At 39.7% G+C, this 17303-nt stretch overlaps 1 protein-coding gene across 5 annotated transcripts in view; it reads left to right on the top strand.

Moving 5' to 3' along the window:
- Positions 1 to 17303, top strand: part of slc2a9l2 (solute carrier family 2 member 9, like 2) — a 140519-nt gene that overhangs the window by 54292 nt on the left and 68924 nt on the right. For all 5 annotated transcript variants that reach the window (XM_017458344.3, XM_053688095.1, XM_053688099.1 and 2 more), the window contains 2 exons: positions 7275 to 7420; positions 11365 to 11497. In XM_017458344.3, coding sequence (XP_017313833.1) covers positions 7275 to 7420; positions 11365 to 11497 — 279 coding nt within the window. The remainder of the gene's footprint in view (positions 1 to 7274; positions 7421 to 11364; positions 11498 to 17303) is intronic.

The raw sequence follows: 17303 nt of genomic DNA, 5'->3' as shown, positions 1-17303 counted from the left end.
CTGGCGTATCTTGTTGAACTCAGGTTTATTCGTCCCTCAGACAAGCTCAACGTCTATTTAGAGTTCAGAAAGAGCAAAATGTCATCATACAGGGTTTATCTTCACAACACACCTCTCTCAGTCAAACTCAACGCCAACTGACTATGAACCGGAAATGACGCGATACGTCTGCTACCAATTAACAAAGAACGCTATAACACAAATAAAGTACTCCCAACACCAAGAATAGCAAATTATTAAATAACCGCGAAGGATTTTGGTGAAATTAGTACATCTTACAGCGCAACACATGGCATGGAAAAAATAAATAAATAATAAAACAATAAATTTTATTTCCTATATCTGTTACACAACCACACAGCCGTAACCATGCCGCACTTCTGTCATAAAACATTTATCATATGCTGAAAAATGTAAGAGAAAATACATTTGATCTTCTCTCATCAGTATCAGAGAACTCTAAGATGACCTGAGGATCAATTCCTGGACACATACTGTTGTTGTTTTTATTATGCATTTAAAGATCTGTCTTATACGATCCAAAGTACTCCACAGAAAACATGTTTCAAATGAGCTTAATTGTTACGGAACGAGACTTGGACAGGAAGTAAGCGCAGGAGGGAAGTCTTTATTTGATACTTAAGCAGAGGACATGGAACGGAAACACTAATTGAACTAAGGCCTGAACACTCCTTAAACTAAGACATGAATGTTCTTTAAACTAAATCATAAACACTCCTTAAACTATGGTAGGAAACAAGGCATGGCATGAACATTTAACCATGACATGACATGAACCCTCAACAATGGCATGACTTGAGCACACAACTATGGCATGGCATAAACACTCAACTATGGCATGGCATGAACACTCAACTATGGCGTGGCATACACACTCAACTATGGCATGGCATAAACACTCAACTAGGGCATGACATGAACTCTCAACTATGGCATGGCATACACACTCAACTATGGCATGGCATACACACTCAAATATGGCATGACATGAACACACTATCGTGACAGAATCCCCCTCCAAAGGCGCCTCTCCTGGGGCGCCAAAACCCCCCTCCAAGGGTGGTCCTGGGCCCCTGTGTAATCGGTCTCTTGATCCCTCAGAAAAAGGGCAGCCTCCGCCGAGCAGCAAGCAGGCGGAGCACCACCCCCAGCAGGACTGAAGCTTGGGGCAGCGCCCCCAATGGGACTGGAAGGCTGGGCGGCGTCCCCAGCGGGACTAGAAGGCCGGGCGGCGTCCCCAGCGGGACTAGCAGGCTGGGCAGCTTCCCCAGCGGGACTAGAAGGCTGGCTGACTTCCTCTGCGAAGCAGGAAAGCAGAGAGACGTCCTCCTCAGTGCAGGTAAACAGAGCACTGTACTCTGTGGGGCAGGCAAACGGAATACCGTTCTCCGCGGAGTAGTCAAACAGAACAGCGTACTCAGTGGTGCAGGAAGGCAGAGGGACGTCCTCTGTGGGGCTGGACAGCAGGACAGTCTCCTCAACTGGGCTGGACAGTGGGACAGCTTCCGCGGCTGGGCAGGGCAGCAGGACAGCTTCTTCGGCCAGGCTGGACAGCAGGACAGCTTCCTCGGCTGGGCTGGACAGCAGGACAGCTTCCTCGGCAGATGAGACCTCCCCTTAGGTCTCTGGCCGGAGCTCCGAAGTCGCCATGTTAACCTCGGGCTGGAGCTCCACTGCTGAGACCTCCCCGTAGGTCTCAAGCTGGAGCTCTGAGGCCGCCAAGTTGACCTCAGACGGGGGCCCAGAAGTTGCCATGTTAACCTCGGGCTGGAGCTCCACAGATGAGACCTCCCCGTAGGTCTCTCGCTGGAGCTCTGAGGCCGACATGTTGACCTCAGACGGGAGCCCAGAGGTTGCCATGTTAACCTCGGGCTGGAGCTCCACCACGTCGACCGGAACCTGAAGCGAAGCTGCTGCTTCTATCCGGTCCAGCCATGCATAATAGAGGTGGAATGGCCAGTCCTCCTTGTCCATTACTTCGATTCCCCTCTCCAGTACCTCCAGGCAGTTTGATTGCCCCAGCTGCAAGAACTCCTTCAGAAAAAGTTCTGAGAACTGGGTGACATCATAGAGGGCACTGGACCCTGAATGGGCCAGCTGCTCTGCCCAATCCCGGGCCGGGCCATAAAACCGGGAAACTTGGAAGCCCAGCCACTGTTTCTTGGTAGGCTTGGGGACCGCCAGGCTTGCAAAGTACACCTGGCTGTGAAACAGGAACAGCAGCGGGTGAGATCCCCACCCATACGTTCAGCGGCCATCCTCTGTGGAAACTGCACGGACTTGTACTGCGGCCAGTAGTCCGAGCGTCTCCCGACCAGGTGCTCTCCGGCTACTTCCCTGCTTTGGTGCGGCATTCTGTTACAGAACGAGACTTGGACAGGAAGTAAGCGCAGGAGGGAAGTCTTTATTTGATACTTAAGCAGAGGACATGGAACGGAAACACTAATTGAACTAAGGCCTGAACACTCCTTAAACTAAGACATGAACGTTCTTTAATCCAAGACATGAACCCTCCTTAAACTAAGACATGACCATTCTTTAAACTAAGACATGAACGTTCCTTAAACTAAATCATAAACACTCCTTAAACTATGGTAGGAAACACTCATCTAACTTAGGCATGGCATGAACACTCCTAACTAAGGCATGGCATGAACGCACAACTATGGCATGGCATGAACACTCAACTATGGCATAACATGAACACTCAACTGTGGCATGGCATGAACACTCAACTGTGGCATGGCATAAACACTCAACTGTGGCATGGCATAAACACTCAACTGTGGCATGGCATGAACACTCAACTGTGGCATGGCATGAACACTCAACTGTGGCATGGCATGAACACTCAACTGTGGCATGGCATAAACACTCAACTGTGGCATGGCATGAACACTCAACTGTGGCATGGCATGAACACTCAACTGTGGCATGGCATGAACACTCAACTGTGGCATGGCATGAACACTCAACTGTGGCATGGCATGAACACTCAACTGTGGCATGGCATAAACACTCAGCTATGGCATGGCATAAACACAACTATGGCATGGCATACACACTCAACTATGGCATGGCATAAACACACAACTTGGCTTGGTGTTACTTTGCTGGAACTCTTTAGCTTTGTCTCTCTTAGTCCAGTCCCGATTCGTGTGGGTAGATTCAGTTTAGTTCAGCTTAATGACGCGCGACGTGCGCAGCAACATGAGGAGTTTAAATAACTAGTCACCACTCTCTTAATTGCTGACAGCCGGCAACACTTGACACAGTGGTAGTGTCCATACGCATCTCAAGCACGTGCACTTGCGCGCCCTGAAGCCGCTCGTGCACATTGTCTCCTCAGCGCCCTCTGCTGGCGCTGTCGTGACATTAATATACTCACATATGTACACATTGCACTCTCCAGACAACAACATACAGTAGATGACATATGGTGCTGCATACCTGTTCAGATTCTTTCGAAACAAATCACTAGTCAATTATCCCTCCTGCTGAGGCACTTTATCTCAAAAAATAGAGCACTTCTTACAGCACTAAGAAACTATCCCGAGGAATTGGAACTCAAATAGCATAGCATCAAGTATATTACGTGAAGTATAAACAAACAACCAAAACTGTGAAAACAAGAGCCATAAAACTGAACAGAGGATACAAGGCAAAAACATGCAGACTACAGGCGCGACTGTGGCACACACGAATACAAACGCTTGACAATGAGACAGTGAAAACTTGCAAAGTGATGATATTCGAGGAGAAACGAGACACAGGTGAGAGTGATTGAGACATGTGACTTGCTGGACAGAAAGAACTCCATCAATCAAACAAAAAAAAAAAAAAAAACCCCACGCACACACCACACACACTATCTACACCATAAGGAAGTAGTTGTGTTGGCACACTGAGCAAGCTGTAAATGCAGCTAGCCTCCCCTGTCCCAACAAGACTCACTCATCGTCTACATCAATCCAAAACAAAACTGAATTTGCATTTAAACACCTCTCATCATTAATACACGTTGCTGAAGCATTAACCTTTACCACTAAAACAAGAGCAACCATTCACAACCAAACTGGACCACTAGAGCCACATTACATTACACAGCCACTGCCATATCACAGGCCTTCATTAAAACATCCACTTTGCACACATCTACAATATCTACATTATACACTCATTGTTATTGTTATTAATATTACTTTGCCATTATGATCATTACTGTGGGGTCTTTTTTATGATATTTATTTTTGTCCTATGTTGTACTCCATAGTGTTTATTTTCTTAGTGTTGGTTTCCACCTTCATTTGTATGATCCCTCTTTACTCATTACTCATAACACTAAGTCTCAGTGGGCTTCTGAAGAGGTGGATGGTTCAGTCCCAGAGCACAACACTTTTGTAATTTGTAATGCAAGTTGTGCAGATAGAATTCAAGGCTGTGTACAAAAACGCATAATGCACACTTAAGTTGGGACATGGTCGAAGTATTCTCCACTGCTCAGTATTACGAATAGGCCTGTATTGATTATTCTCTGCTCACAATTATTATTTTATTATTTAATTCTGAATTTTAAAAAAAATATATTTTTCATCATCTAGTACTCATGGCCTAAAAACTGACAGGAAAATGAGCATTTCCACCATGTCAGGTTTAAGGAGAGTAAAGAAGGGTGAAATAAAGTTATCATCTGTTATAATATAATACAATATAATATAACATAAGCTCAGACTCTTTCTCACTCCTGTTTGGCTGCAGCTCCTGTCTGCCACCATCTAGTCAGACTTCTTTTGTGCCTAAAGCTGGGACATGATCACCTCTGACATATCCAAGCTAGTGTATGATGTATGCATACAAATAAGCTGCTGCATGTCGTTACCTGGATGATCAATGACTGTGTTTATGTTTTGTGATACTTGTTCATGAGTCCCTTGTTTGTCGTGAGCAGCTAAACTACCCAGTGTCCCTCAGGAAAATCCTCCAGGTCCTGCACATTCTTTGCTTTTCCACCATCTTCTGCATATTTGAACCCTTTTCCAACAGTGTCTATATGATTTTAAGATCCATATTTTCACACTGAGGACAACTGAGGGACTCATACACGACTATTACAAAAGCTGCAAACATTCACTGATGCTCAAGAATATAATACAATACATTAAGGGGGTGTAAACTTTTGAACAGGACAATCGGTGTAAATTGTTGTTTTGTCTTCTGGGAAACGTAAGTATGTTATGTAGCTTCTGAAGGGTAGAACTAAATGACAAAAATAAGACCTTTTAAACAAAATAATGATAATAATAATGATCCCTCTTATTATTATTATTGTTGTTGTTATTATTTTAATTATTAACATTTTGTAGATTCTGCAAAGCATATGTAAACTTATGACCTCAACTGTAAACCGTCTCCGTGCCAGCATTCACAAATCACATTAACAGGTCATAAGCATGAGCTATTTTGATAGATATTTAAAGCCGGAATTGTGATTTGTGGACATTTTTTGCTTTTTGTCTATTTTTGCACATCATTCAGGTATGAAACATACTGTAGCTACTGTACAGTTCATCAGAATTGGACATTGCATTGTTGTCGTGTGATGAATCGTCATCAAATGATCTGATTTGGAAAAAGACTGATGTGCACGGTCCAGTGTCAGAAGGGAAAAACAGGAGACAAAAATGAATTAAAAATTTACTTCCTTTCTTCAGCAAATTTTATTGAAATAGTTTATTTAGGCCGCCAATGTGATTTGAATAAAAATGAATAGTGGCTTCTTTTTTTAACACCGCTGAGTTTCTGCTTTTATTTATTTATAAAAAAAATACTTTTTATGTTTTTTTTGTTTTTTTTTATTTCATGTCAGTATTGGTCAGCTCCACTGTATAAGCAAGAAAAACACCATCACTGTCAGCGTGCTGCGCTGGATGTGTCTAAAACCATCAGATTTAGTGTTGTAGCTTTATTGTGAATATGATTCAGCCATAAACAATCAACACTGAGTTAAAGTCTCCAGGCTTTTCCATTACTGCAGTCATCATCACAGAGTGTGTGTGTGTGTGTGTGGGGGGGGGGGTGAGCGAGCGAGAGGGTGGGGGGGGGGGGTGAGCGAGCGAGAGGGTGGGGGGGGGGGGGGGGGGTGAGCGAGCGAGAGGGTGGGGGGATGGGGATCACATATACGAGCAAAAATTGGCTTTCAAATGAGCTCTGCAGTGCTGTCAGTGTGAGACCACACACACACACACACCGTGTACTGTTAGACAGCAGACAGAAGTACATTGTACAAGCTAAGTACAACTTTTGAAGCTAGGTTGGTGTGTGTGTGTGAAATCTGACATGGGATCTCAAGTTAGCACAGTTATTTGTGCATGCATTGCGGGCTGGTAGTGGTATTAGATAGGAGAGCTGAAATCTAATATTCTTCAGTAGTGCAGCAATGAATACTGTATTTAAGGGCTGAACAATGCATCACATTGGAACTTATCAACGGCGTTTAATAATAAGAATGATTAACTATTACAAGCACTCTTAAAGGCGGCTGCAGAAAAAAAAAGTTCAAAACCAACAAACACTAAAGTTACGGTTCTGTTGTATGTCCTTTTTGTATAATTTGTACTTTGATTGGACGATGTGTGCTTAGTCCAGTAAACCCCAACAACCCTCTTCCTTGAGATCTCCCTTCCTGCAAATTTAATCTCCAAACAAAATCTAACACACCTGTTTTAGTTGATCAAGGTACTGGTTAGATGGTCAGGTGGGCACGATTATGGTTGGTGCTAAAGTTATTTCACAAGTCAGTGGAAGTACCTCCATCCATTAGGCTTGCTGCGCTACTCTGTGTTACCGGTGTTACACGGTGTTCGGCCGCACACCGATTACATCACCTGCCCACCGTAGCACTGCCCCCACTTTCGATTTGCTTTTTTATAGTAATAAAAATCATTTAGTTCTGTTTGAGAATGGACGCTACACTTAAAAACTGAACGCATCTGCTCAATTCAGCATGAGCTGAACGAGGTCAGCAGGAGTCAGATTTTTCACAGTACTTCAGCTGGTATAGTATCATAAGATACTATGGTATCTTATGGTATTGTGACATCCTTAGAATCAACTAATAAATATATAACCGCATAAATAAATACATTTGATCATTTTTAATAAAAGTTGTTTTTGTTGTTGTTATATATTACTTCTATACAGTCAAGTCTCATCAGGTGTTCCTCTCTGTGCCTTTCTCTGTCTTCGTCCCACAGGAGTGTCTCTTAGTGCGTTGCCGATGTATCTGGGTGAAATCTCTCCACGACAGTACCGCGGCTCCATCGGTCAGTTCAACGCCGTCTTCATCTGTCTCGGAGTCTTCGCCGGACAGCTGTTCGGCCTTCCCGAGATATTCGGCCATGTGAGTGTGTTCATGATGACTGAGTGAGCGTGTGCAGCTGGGATGTACTGTAACAGGAAGTTACCGGAAGCTTGCTGACTTTCTCCATCTATTTAAATACGTCTTTTCTTGCTCTGTCGTTCCGTGTCTGCATATATGGCGGAATTATTCTCGTAATGAATACGTTAATAGGTCAGATTTTACAACCCTTTATAACACACTCACCATCTCTGCATGTAGTGTTTTACGTCCTCCTTCGGATCACGCATGATCTGTGTGTGCGGTCGTCAGTCGTTAACATGGATTTATTTCTCCTTGTATATTTTCCAGCACACTTTCTAATTGGTTTAACATTTTAACACATGAAACTCTGCAGGTAACTTGGCATAACTGCATTCCTTTTTGTTTCACTGTAAACACTGAATAATTCAGTTCTTCCTGAAACTTATGCTTTAAGGCAGAGGTTTTTTTCAGCCAGGGAACTCTTTAACTCACTCAATCACTTTCAGTAACTGCTTTATTCTGATCAATGTGGTGGTGGATCTGGAGCATATTCCAGGAATACACCCCGGATGTGACGCCAGTCCATGAACTTTCCACAGACAAAACACACTATGTCTAAGTTGATGTTAGTTGTCAGCCGACTTGCGTTTGATTGAATGAGATTTGGATTCAACACAATCGATTCAAGTGACCAGTTAAACTAGTAACTACAAGAATTCAATAATACAGTTGAGGTCATAAGTTCACATACATCTGGCAGAATCTGTAAAATGTTGTTAATTATTATTTTTTATTATTATTTTTTTTTTAAGTTAGAGGGATCATAAAAATAGCATTTTTAAAATTATTTAGTACAGCCCTGAATAAGCTATTTCACATTACAGATGTTTACATATAGTCCACAAGACACAATAATAACTGAATTTATATAAATTAACCAGTTGAAAAATTTACATACGCTTGATTCTTAATACTGTGTGTCGTTACCTGGATGATCATTGATTGTTTTATGTTTTGTGATAGTTGTTCATGAGTCCCTTGTTTGTCCTGAGCAGTTAAACTGCCCACTGTTCTTCAGAAAAATCCTCCAGGTCCTACACATTTTTTACTTTTCCAGCATCTTCTGCATACTTGACCCCTTTCCATCAGTGACTATATGATGTTGAGATCCATCTTTTCACGCTGAGGACAACGGAGGGACTCGTACACAACTATTACAAAAGCTGCAAACAGTCACTGATGCTCAAGAAGGCATTGTGTTTTGCCTTGCCTCGTTTATACCCATTTGCCGATCGCCTGACCGTTTGCCTGTTTGATCAGGACTGTGTTTCATGATTTGGATTTGCCTGCCTCTCTCTTATAATAAAGCTCTTAACTGCATTTGCATCCGTCCTAACGTCCAATAAGGGACAGGAGCAAAGATTTATCTTCATTAAAGATCAGATGATGCGTGTGTGCGTTCGTGTGTGTGTGTGCGTGTGTTCCCTTCCCAGTCCTATTTAATAATCCTGTCGTCACAGTTTATTGACATTTGATGGCTGGTTTCCATAGTGATGTACTTTTACTGTTCTGTGTGTATATTTTTTTATTATCTACAATTCCCTGGGGCAATCGCTGCCGTTTGTCCTGTTTCCCCAATCTTATTTTATCTTTACTAGATTTGTTCATTCACATTTCCTTGTTAAGTTTCAAACGTAATAATTCACAGTAATTAATTTGTGAAATTTTAATTGTATTTTATTTTTTTCTAGATTAAATATCTTTATTGTAAGGGAAAAAAAGTTTTTCTCTGTATGCCTGTCTTTAGGTCTCTCTGTGTTTATTTTTGTTTCTTCATCATTGTATTTATCATCATGCCAAGAGAATCATCAAACATCAAAGAACTATAATATAAAGTATAGGTTATATTAATGTCCTCAGAGAGGAATAGAAGCTCTCATTCTCTCTCTCTCTCTCTCTCTCTCTCTCTCTCTCTCTCTCTCTCTCATACACACACACACACACACACACTCACATACACACTCACACACAACTCAGTATTAAGTATTATGAGAGTGTGTCTGTGTGTGAGAGACTTATTCATGCCGCTGAGTGCTGTGCATTACTGAACACTTCAGAAACACACACTGCATGAGATAATCAAATGTAATCTCATTTCACAAGAGTGTGTGTTTCCATTCACTCAGACCCAATTTTTCAGTTCACAACACACACACACACACACACACACACACACAGAATTATGTGTTAAAAGATTCATTAATGTTGGCAGTGTTTGAGACTCAAATATACTTTAAATTAGAGAGGAGGGGTAAGACAGATGTAGAGTGAGAGAGACAGAGGAAAGACAGACAGACAGATTTAGGGGACGGAAAAGTTGTGTATTACTCATGTTGTTCATGTCTGTTTTTTAGAGTGTATTATTAATGGTGTAGTCATAGCGATCGTTTATGTAGTTCTGCATAATTGTTTGATATTGTATAGATTTTTTGGTGTGTTTGCTGGGAACCAGGTTTAACACGTTGCTGTTGTTATTATTGTGTTATTATTGTTTACAAACGTACTGCAGTGTGCTATTAATGTGCTATAGGAGTATATATATGGATTTGTTAGTGTGTTGCAGGTGTTTAACTGTGTCATGGGTGTCATTAGTGGTAGAGATCGACCGAAAGCATTTTTTTCTATAATCAGTTATCGGTTTTGTAATATCGGAGCCACCGATAAATGGTGTTTTGAAAATTGCACACAGGACCGACTCTGAGGTGAGACGAGTCAACAACGGTGTGCGCAGGTAAAGTATACTTGCTTTGCTTTAGTTAATAAACTTTATTTAAACTTTATTTATTCATTAACATAGTCATTACTGTACAAATTAGATGTGTTACGTAAATGCTTGATATGTGGTTGAAGCAGCTTGGCACTAAGAAATAGAGACAAACTCACGGAGTCACGTTATCTGTTTACCTCATCAAAGCTTTTATTTTAAAAATGACATTTTTGTAAGAGCGCACTTCATTTATTTCTCTTCTTCTTCTTATTATTATTATTATTTAAATTATTATTATCGTACTCTTTCAGACCCCTCTATTTATAGGTCTATAAATAAGAGTTTGTTTTGTATACAAGGAGGAAGTGAAATTGACAGAATTGTTATAAATGAAACGGTTTGTTCAGTTCAGTTATCGTTGTGTCAAAAACAGAAGTAAAACAATGAATAAATATCGGTTCTGCATGTCAGTTATCAGGCACATAAACTTGCAAATAATCGGTAGCGGTTATGAAAAATGAATATCGGTCGATTTCTAATTAATGGGTAACATTTTAGCAGTATTCAGTGTTTATTACGGAGTTATTAATGAATAATAAGTGAATAATGCAGGTGTGCTGTTGGTAATATTGTTTCCTGTCAATGTTACAGATGTGATTACTTTTTTTGCTATGAGTGTGTTACATTGAGGGTGTCATTGATGTGTCACAGGTGTGTTGTAGGTGTTATAATGTAATATGGGTGCTATTAATATTGTTTTAAGCTTCTACAAGCTATTACCGTGTGTATAATGCTAACACAAGTGAGTTATTAGACACTACTGGTGTGTATTAGTGTCTTGTAGATTTGTATAATTAGTGCTTTTTTATATATATATATATATATATATATATATATATATATATATATATATATATATATATATATTTATATATATATATACACACACACACACACAACACTCTACATTAGTATGTTAAAAGTGTGTTATTAGGTGTTATTACTGTGTGTTTGAATGTGTGTTACATGTGCATAATTAGATATTTCTAGTCTGTTATTTGTCTATTACAGGTGTGTAATTCCAGTTGTTTGCTTTTATAATCTTTCCCACAACTCTGCAGTCGTGTTTTGCTTTGTTATTGGTTTGTGTTTTGGTGTGTTATGGACATTGTGTTGGTCTGTGTGTGTTTTGTAGGTGAACAGATGGAACTTCCTGTTTGCCTTTATCGCAGTTCCTGCCATTCTGCAGTTGTGTGTTTTGCCATTTTTGCCGGAGAGTCCGCGATTCCTGCTGATGGAGCGCAGAGACGAAGCTCGAGCTGAAAAAGGTACATCTTCCTCATCTTCATCATCAGCAGCCACAATCAAAGTGACTTGGATCATGCCTGAGTTAACTAATTGCATGTAGCCTGATATCACTCTTAAGGCACATATCTATGTCCCATTCACACACACACTCACACACACATGTTAGCAGAGCTACCATGTAAGGCGGCAGCTTGCCATCAGGAGCAACTTTGGGTTCAGTGTCTTGCCCAAGGACACCGGTATGTGGAGTCATGTGGGCCAGGAATCGATCCACCAACCCTGCAATTAGTGGACAACCCGGTCTACCACCTGAGCCACATCATCACTATTATAACCACCATCATCAAAATCACCATCGTCATCACTATTATAACCTTCATCGCCATCGTCATCTCTATTATAACCATCATCACTATTATAACCATCACCATCGTCATCACTATTATAACATCACCATCGTCATCTCTATTATAACCATCACCATCGTCATCTCTATTATAACCATCACCACTATTATAACCATCACCATCGTCATCACTATTATAACCATCACCATCGTCATCTCTATTATAACCATCACCATCGTCATCTCTATTATAACCATCATCACTATTATAACCATCACCATCGTCATCACTATTATAACATCACCATCGTCATCTCTATTATAACCATCTCCATCGTCATCACTATTATAACAATCACCATCGTCATCTCTATTATAACCATCACCATCGTCATCTCTATTATAACCATCACCATCATCACTATAACCATCACCATCGTCATCACTATTATAACCATCACCATCGTCATCTCTATTATAACCATCACCATCGTCATCACTAGTATAACATCACCATCGTCATCTCTATTATAACCATCACCATCGTCATCTCTATTATAACCATCACCATCGTCATCTCTATTATAACCTTCATCACCATCGTCATCTCTATTATAACCATCATCACCAGCATCACTATTATAACCATCACCATCGTCATCACTATTATAACCATCACCATCGTCATCACTATTATAACAATCACCATCGTCATCACTATTATAACCTTCATCACCATCGTCATCTCTATTATAACCATCATCACTATTATAACCATCACCATCGTCATCACTATTATAACCATCACCATCGTCATCACTATTATAACAATCACCATCGTCATCACTATTATAACCTTCATCACCATCGTCATCTCTATTATAACCATCATCACTATTATAACCATCACCATCGTCATCTCTATTATAACCATCACCATCATCTCTATTATAACCATCACCATCGTCATCACTATTATAACCATCACCATCGTCATCTCTATTATAACCATCACCATCTCTATTATAACCATCACCATCGTCATCTCTATTATCACCATCGTCATCTCTATTATAACCATCACCATCGTCATCTCTATTATAACCATCACCATCGTCATCACTATTATAATATCACCATCGTCATCTCTATTATAACCATCACCATCGTCATCACTATTATAACCACCACCATCTCTATTATAACAATCACCATCGTCATCTCTATTATCACCATCGTCATCTCTATTATCACCATCACCATCGTCATCTCTATTATAACCATCACCATCGTCATCACTATTATAACATCACCATCGTCATCACTATTATAACCATCACTATCGTCATCACTATTATAACAATCACCATCATCTCTATTATAACCATCACCATCGTCATCTCTATTATAACCATCACCGTCATCTCTATTATAACCATCACCATCGTCATCTCTATTATAACCATCACCGTCGTCATCTCTATTATCACCATCGTCATCTCTATTATCACCATCGTCATCACTATTATAACAATCACCATCGTCATCACTATTATAACCTTCATCGCCATCATCATCTCTATTATAACCATCATCACCATCATCACTATTATAACATCACCATCGTCATCACTATTATAACCACCACCATCTCTATTATAACCATCACCATCGTCATCTCTATTATCACCATCGTCATCTCTATTATAACCATCACCATCGTCATCACTATTATAACCTTCATCGCCATCGTCATCTCTATTATAACCATCATCACCATTATAACCATCACCATCGTCATCACTATTATAACATCACCATCGTCATCACCATTATAACCATCACCATAGTCATCACTATTATAACCATCACCATAGTCATCACTATTATAACCATCACCATCGTCATCTCTATTATAACCACCACCATCTCTATTATAACCATCACCATCATCATCTCTATTATCACCATCGTCATCACTATTATCACCATCGTCATCTCTATTACAACCATCACCATCGTCATCACTATTACAACCATCACCATCGTCATCTCTATTATAACCATCACCATCGTCATCTCTATTATAACCATCACCATCGGCATCACTATTATAACCATCACCATCGTCATCTCTATTATAACCACCACCATCTCTATTATCACCATCACCAACGTCATCTCTATTATAACCATCACCATCATCATCTCTATTATCACCATCGTCATCTCTATTATAACCATCACCAACGTCATCTCTATTATAACCATCACCATCGTCATCACTATTATAACCTTCATCGCTATCGTCATCTCTATTATAACCATCATCACCGTCATCACTATTATAACCATCACCATCGTCATCACTATTATAACATCACCATCGTCATCACTATTATAACCATCGCCATCGTCATCTCTATTATAACCATCATCACCATCATCACTATTATAACCATCACCATCGTCATCACTATTATAACATCACCATCGTCATCACTATTATAACATCACCATCGTCATCACTATTATAACCATCACCATTGTCATCACTATTATAACCATCGCCATCGTCATCTCTATTATAACCATCATCACCATCATCACTATTATAACCATCACCATCGTCATCACTATTATAACCATCACCATCGTCATCACTATTATAACCATCACCATCGTCATCACTATTATAACCATCACCATCGTCATCACTATTATAACCATCACCATCGTCATCACTATTATAACCATCACCATCGTCATCTCTATTATAACCATCACCATCGTCATCTCTATTATAACCATCACCATCGTCATCTCTATTATAACCATCGTCATCACTTTTATAACCATCACCATCGTCATCACTATTATAACCTTCAGCGCCATCGTCATCTCTATTATAACCATCATCACCATCATCACTATTATAACCATCACCATCGTCATCTCTATTATAACCATCATCACCATCATCACTATTATAACCATCACCATCGTCATCACTATTATAACCTTCATCGCCATCGTCATCTCTATTATAACCATCATCACCGTCATCACTATTATAACCATCACCATCGTCATCACTATTATAACATCACCATCGTCATCACTATTATAACCATCGCCATCGTCATCTCTATTATAACCATCATCACCATCATCACTATTATAACCATCACCATCGTCATCACTATTATAACATCACCATCGTCATCACTATTATAACATCACCATCGTCATCACTATTATAACCATCACCATCGTCATCTCTATTATAACCATCACCATCGTCATCTCTATTATAACCATCACCATCGGCATCACTATTATAACCATCACCATCGTCATCTCTATTATAACCACCACCATCTCTATTATAACCATCACCATCATCATCTCTATTATCACCATCGTCATCACTATTATCACCATCACCAACGTCATCTCTATTATAACCATCACCATCATCTCTATTATCACCATCGTCATCTCTATTATAACCATCACCAACGTCATCTCTATTATAACCATCACCATCGTCATCACTATTATAACCATCATCACTATTATAACCGTCACCATCGTCATCTATATTATAACCATCACCATCGTCATCACTATTATAACCTTCATCGCCATCGTCATCTCTATTATAACCATCATCACCATCATCACTATTATAACCATCACCATCGTCATCTCTATTATAACCTTCATCGCCATCGTCATCTCTATTATAACCATCACCGTCATCACTATTATAACCATCACCATCGTCATCACTATTATAACATCACCATCGTCACTATTATAACCATCGCCATCGTCATCTCTATTATAACCATCGCCATCGTCATCTCTATTATAACCATCATCACCATCATCACTATTATAACCATCACCATCGTCATCACTATTATAACCTTCATCGCCATCGTCATCTGTATTATAACCATCACCGTCATCACTATTATAACCATCACCATCGTCATCACTATTATAACATCACCATCGTCACTATTATAACCATCGCCATCGTCATCTCTATTATAACCATCATCACCATCATCACTATTATAACCATCACCATCGTCATCACTATTATAACATCACCATCGTCATCACTATTATAACCATCGCCATCGTCATCTCTATTATAACCATCATCGCCATCATCACTATTATAACCATCACCATCGTCATCACTATTATAACATCACCATCGTCATCTCTATTATAACCATCACCAACGTCATCTCTATTATAACCATCACCATCGTCATCACTATTATAACCATCATCACTATTATAACCGTCACCATCGTCATCTATATTATAACCATCACCATCGTCATCACTATTATAACCTTCATCGCCATCGTCATCTCTATTATAACCATCATCACCGTCATCACTATTATAACCATCACCATCGTCATCACTATTATAACATCACCATCGTCATCACTATTATAACCATCGCCATCGTCATCTCTATTATAACCATCATCACCATCATCACTATTATAACCATCACCATCGTCATCACTATTATAACCATCACCATCGTCATCACTATTATAACCATCACCATCGTCATAACTATTATAACCATCACCATCGTCATCTCTATTATAACCATCACCATCGTCATCTCTATTATAACCATCGTCATCACTTTTATAACCATCACCATCGTCATCACTATTATAACCTTCATCGCCATCGTCATCTCTATTATAACCATCACCGTCATCACTATTATAACCATCACCATCGTCATCACTATTATAACATCACCATCGTCACTATTATAACCATCGCCATCGTCATCTCTATTATAACCATCGCCATCGTCATCTCTATTATAACCATCATCACCATCATCACTATTATAACCATCACCATCGTCATCACTATTATAACCTTCATCGCCATCGTCATCTGTATTATAACCATCACCGTCATCACTATTATAACCATCACCATCGTCATCACTATTATAACATCACCATCGTCACTATTATAACCATCGCCATCGTCATCTCTATTATAACCATCATCACCATCATCACTATTATAACCATCACCATCGTCATCACTATTATAACATCACCATCGTCATCACTATTATAACCATCGCCATCGTCATCTCTATTATAACCATCATCGCCATCATCACTATTATAACCATCACCATCGTCATCACTATTATAACATCACCATCGTCATCTCTATTATAACCATCACCAACGTCATCTCTATTATAACCATCACCATCGTCATCACTATTATAACCATCATCACTATTATAACCGTCACCATCGTCATCTATATTATAACCATCACCATCGTCATCACTATTATAACCTTCATCGCCATCGTCATCTCTATTATAACCATCATCACCGTCATCACTATTATAACCATCACCATCGTCATCACTATTATAACATCACCATCGTCAT

Source organism: Ictalurus punctatus, chromosome 2, assembly GCF_001660625.3.
Source record: "Ictalurus punctatus breed USDA103 chromosome 2, Coco_2.0, whole genome shotgun sequence".
Lineage (NCBI taxonomy): Eukaryota > Metazoa > Chordata > Actinopteri > Siluriformes > Ictaluridae > Ictalurus > Ictalurus punctatus.
The sequence above is the reverse complement of the archived record's forward strand: the minus strand, read 5'-3'. Positions and strand labels throughout refer to the sequence as shown.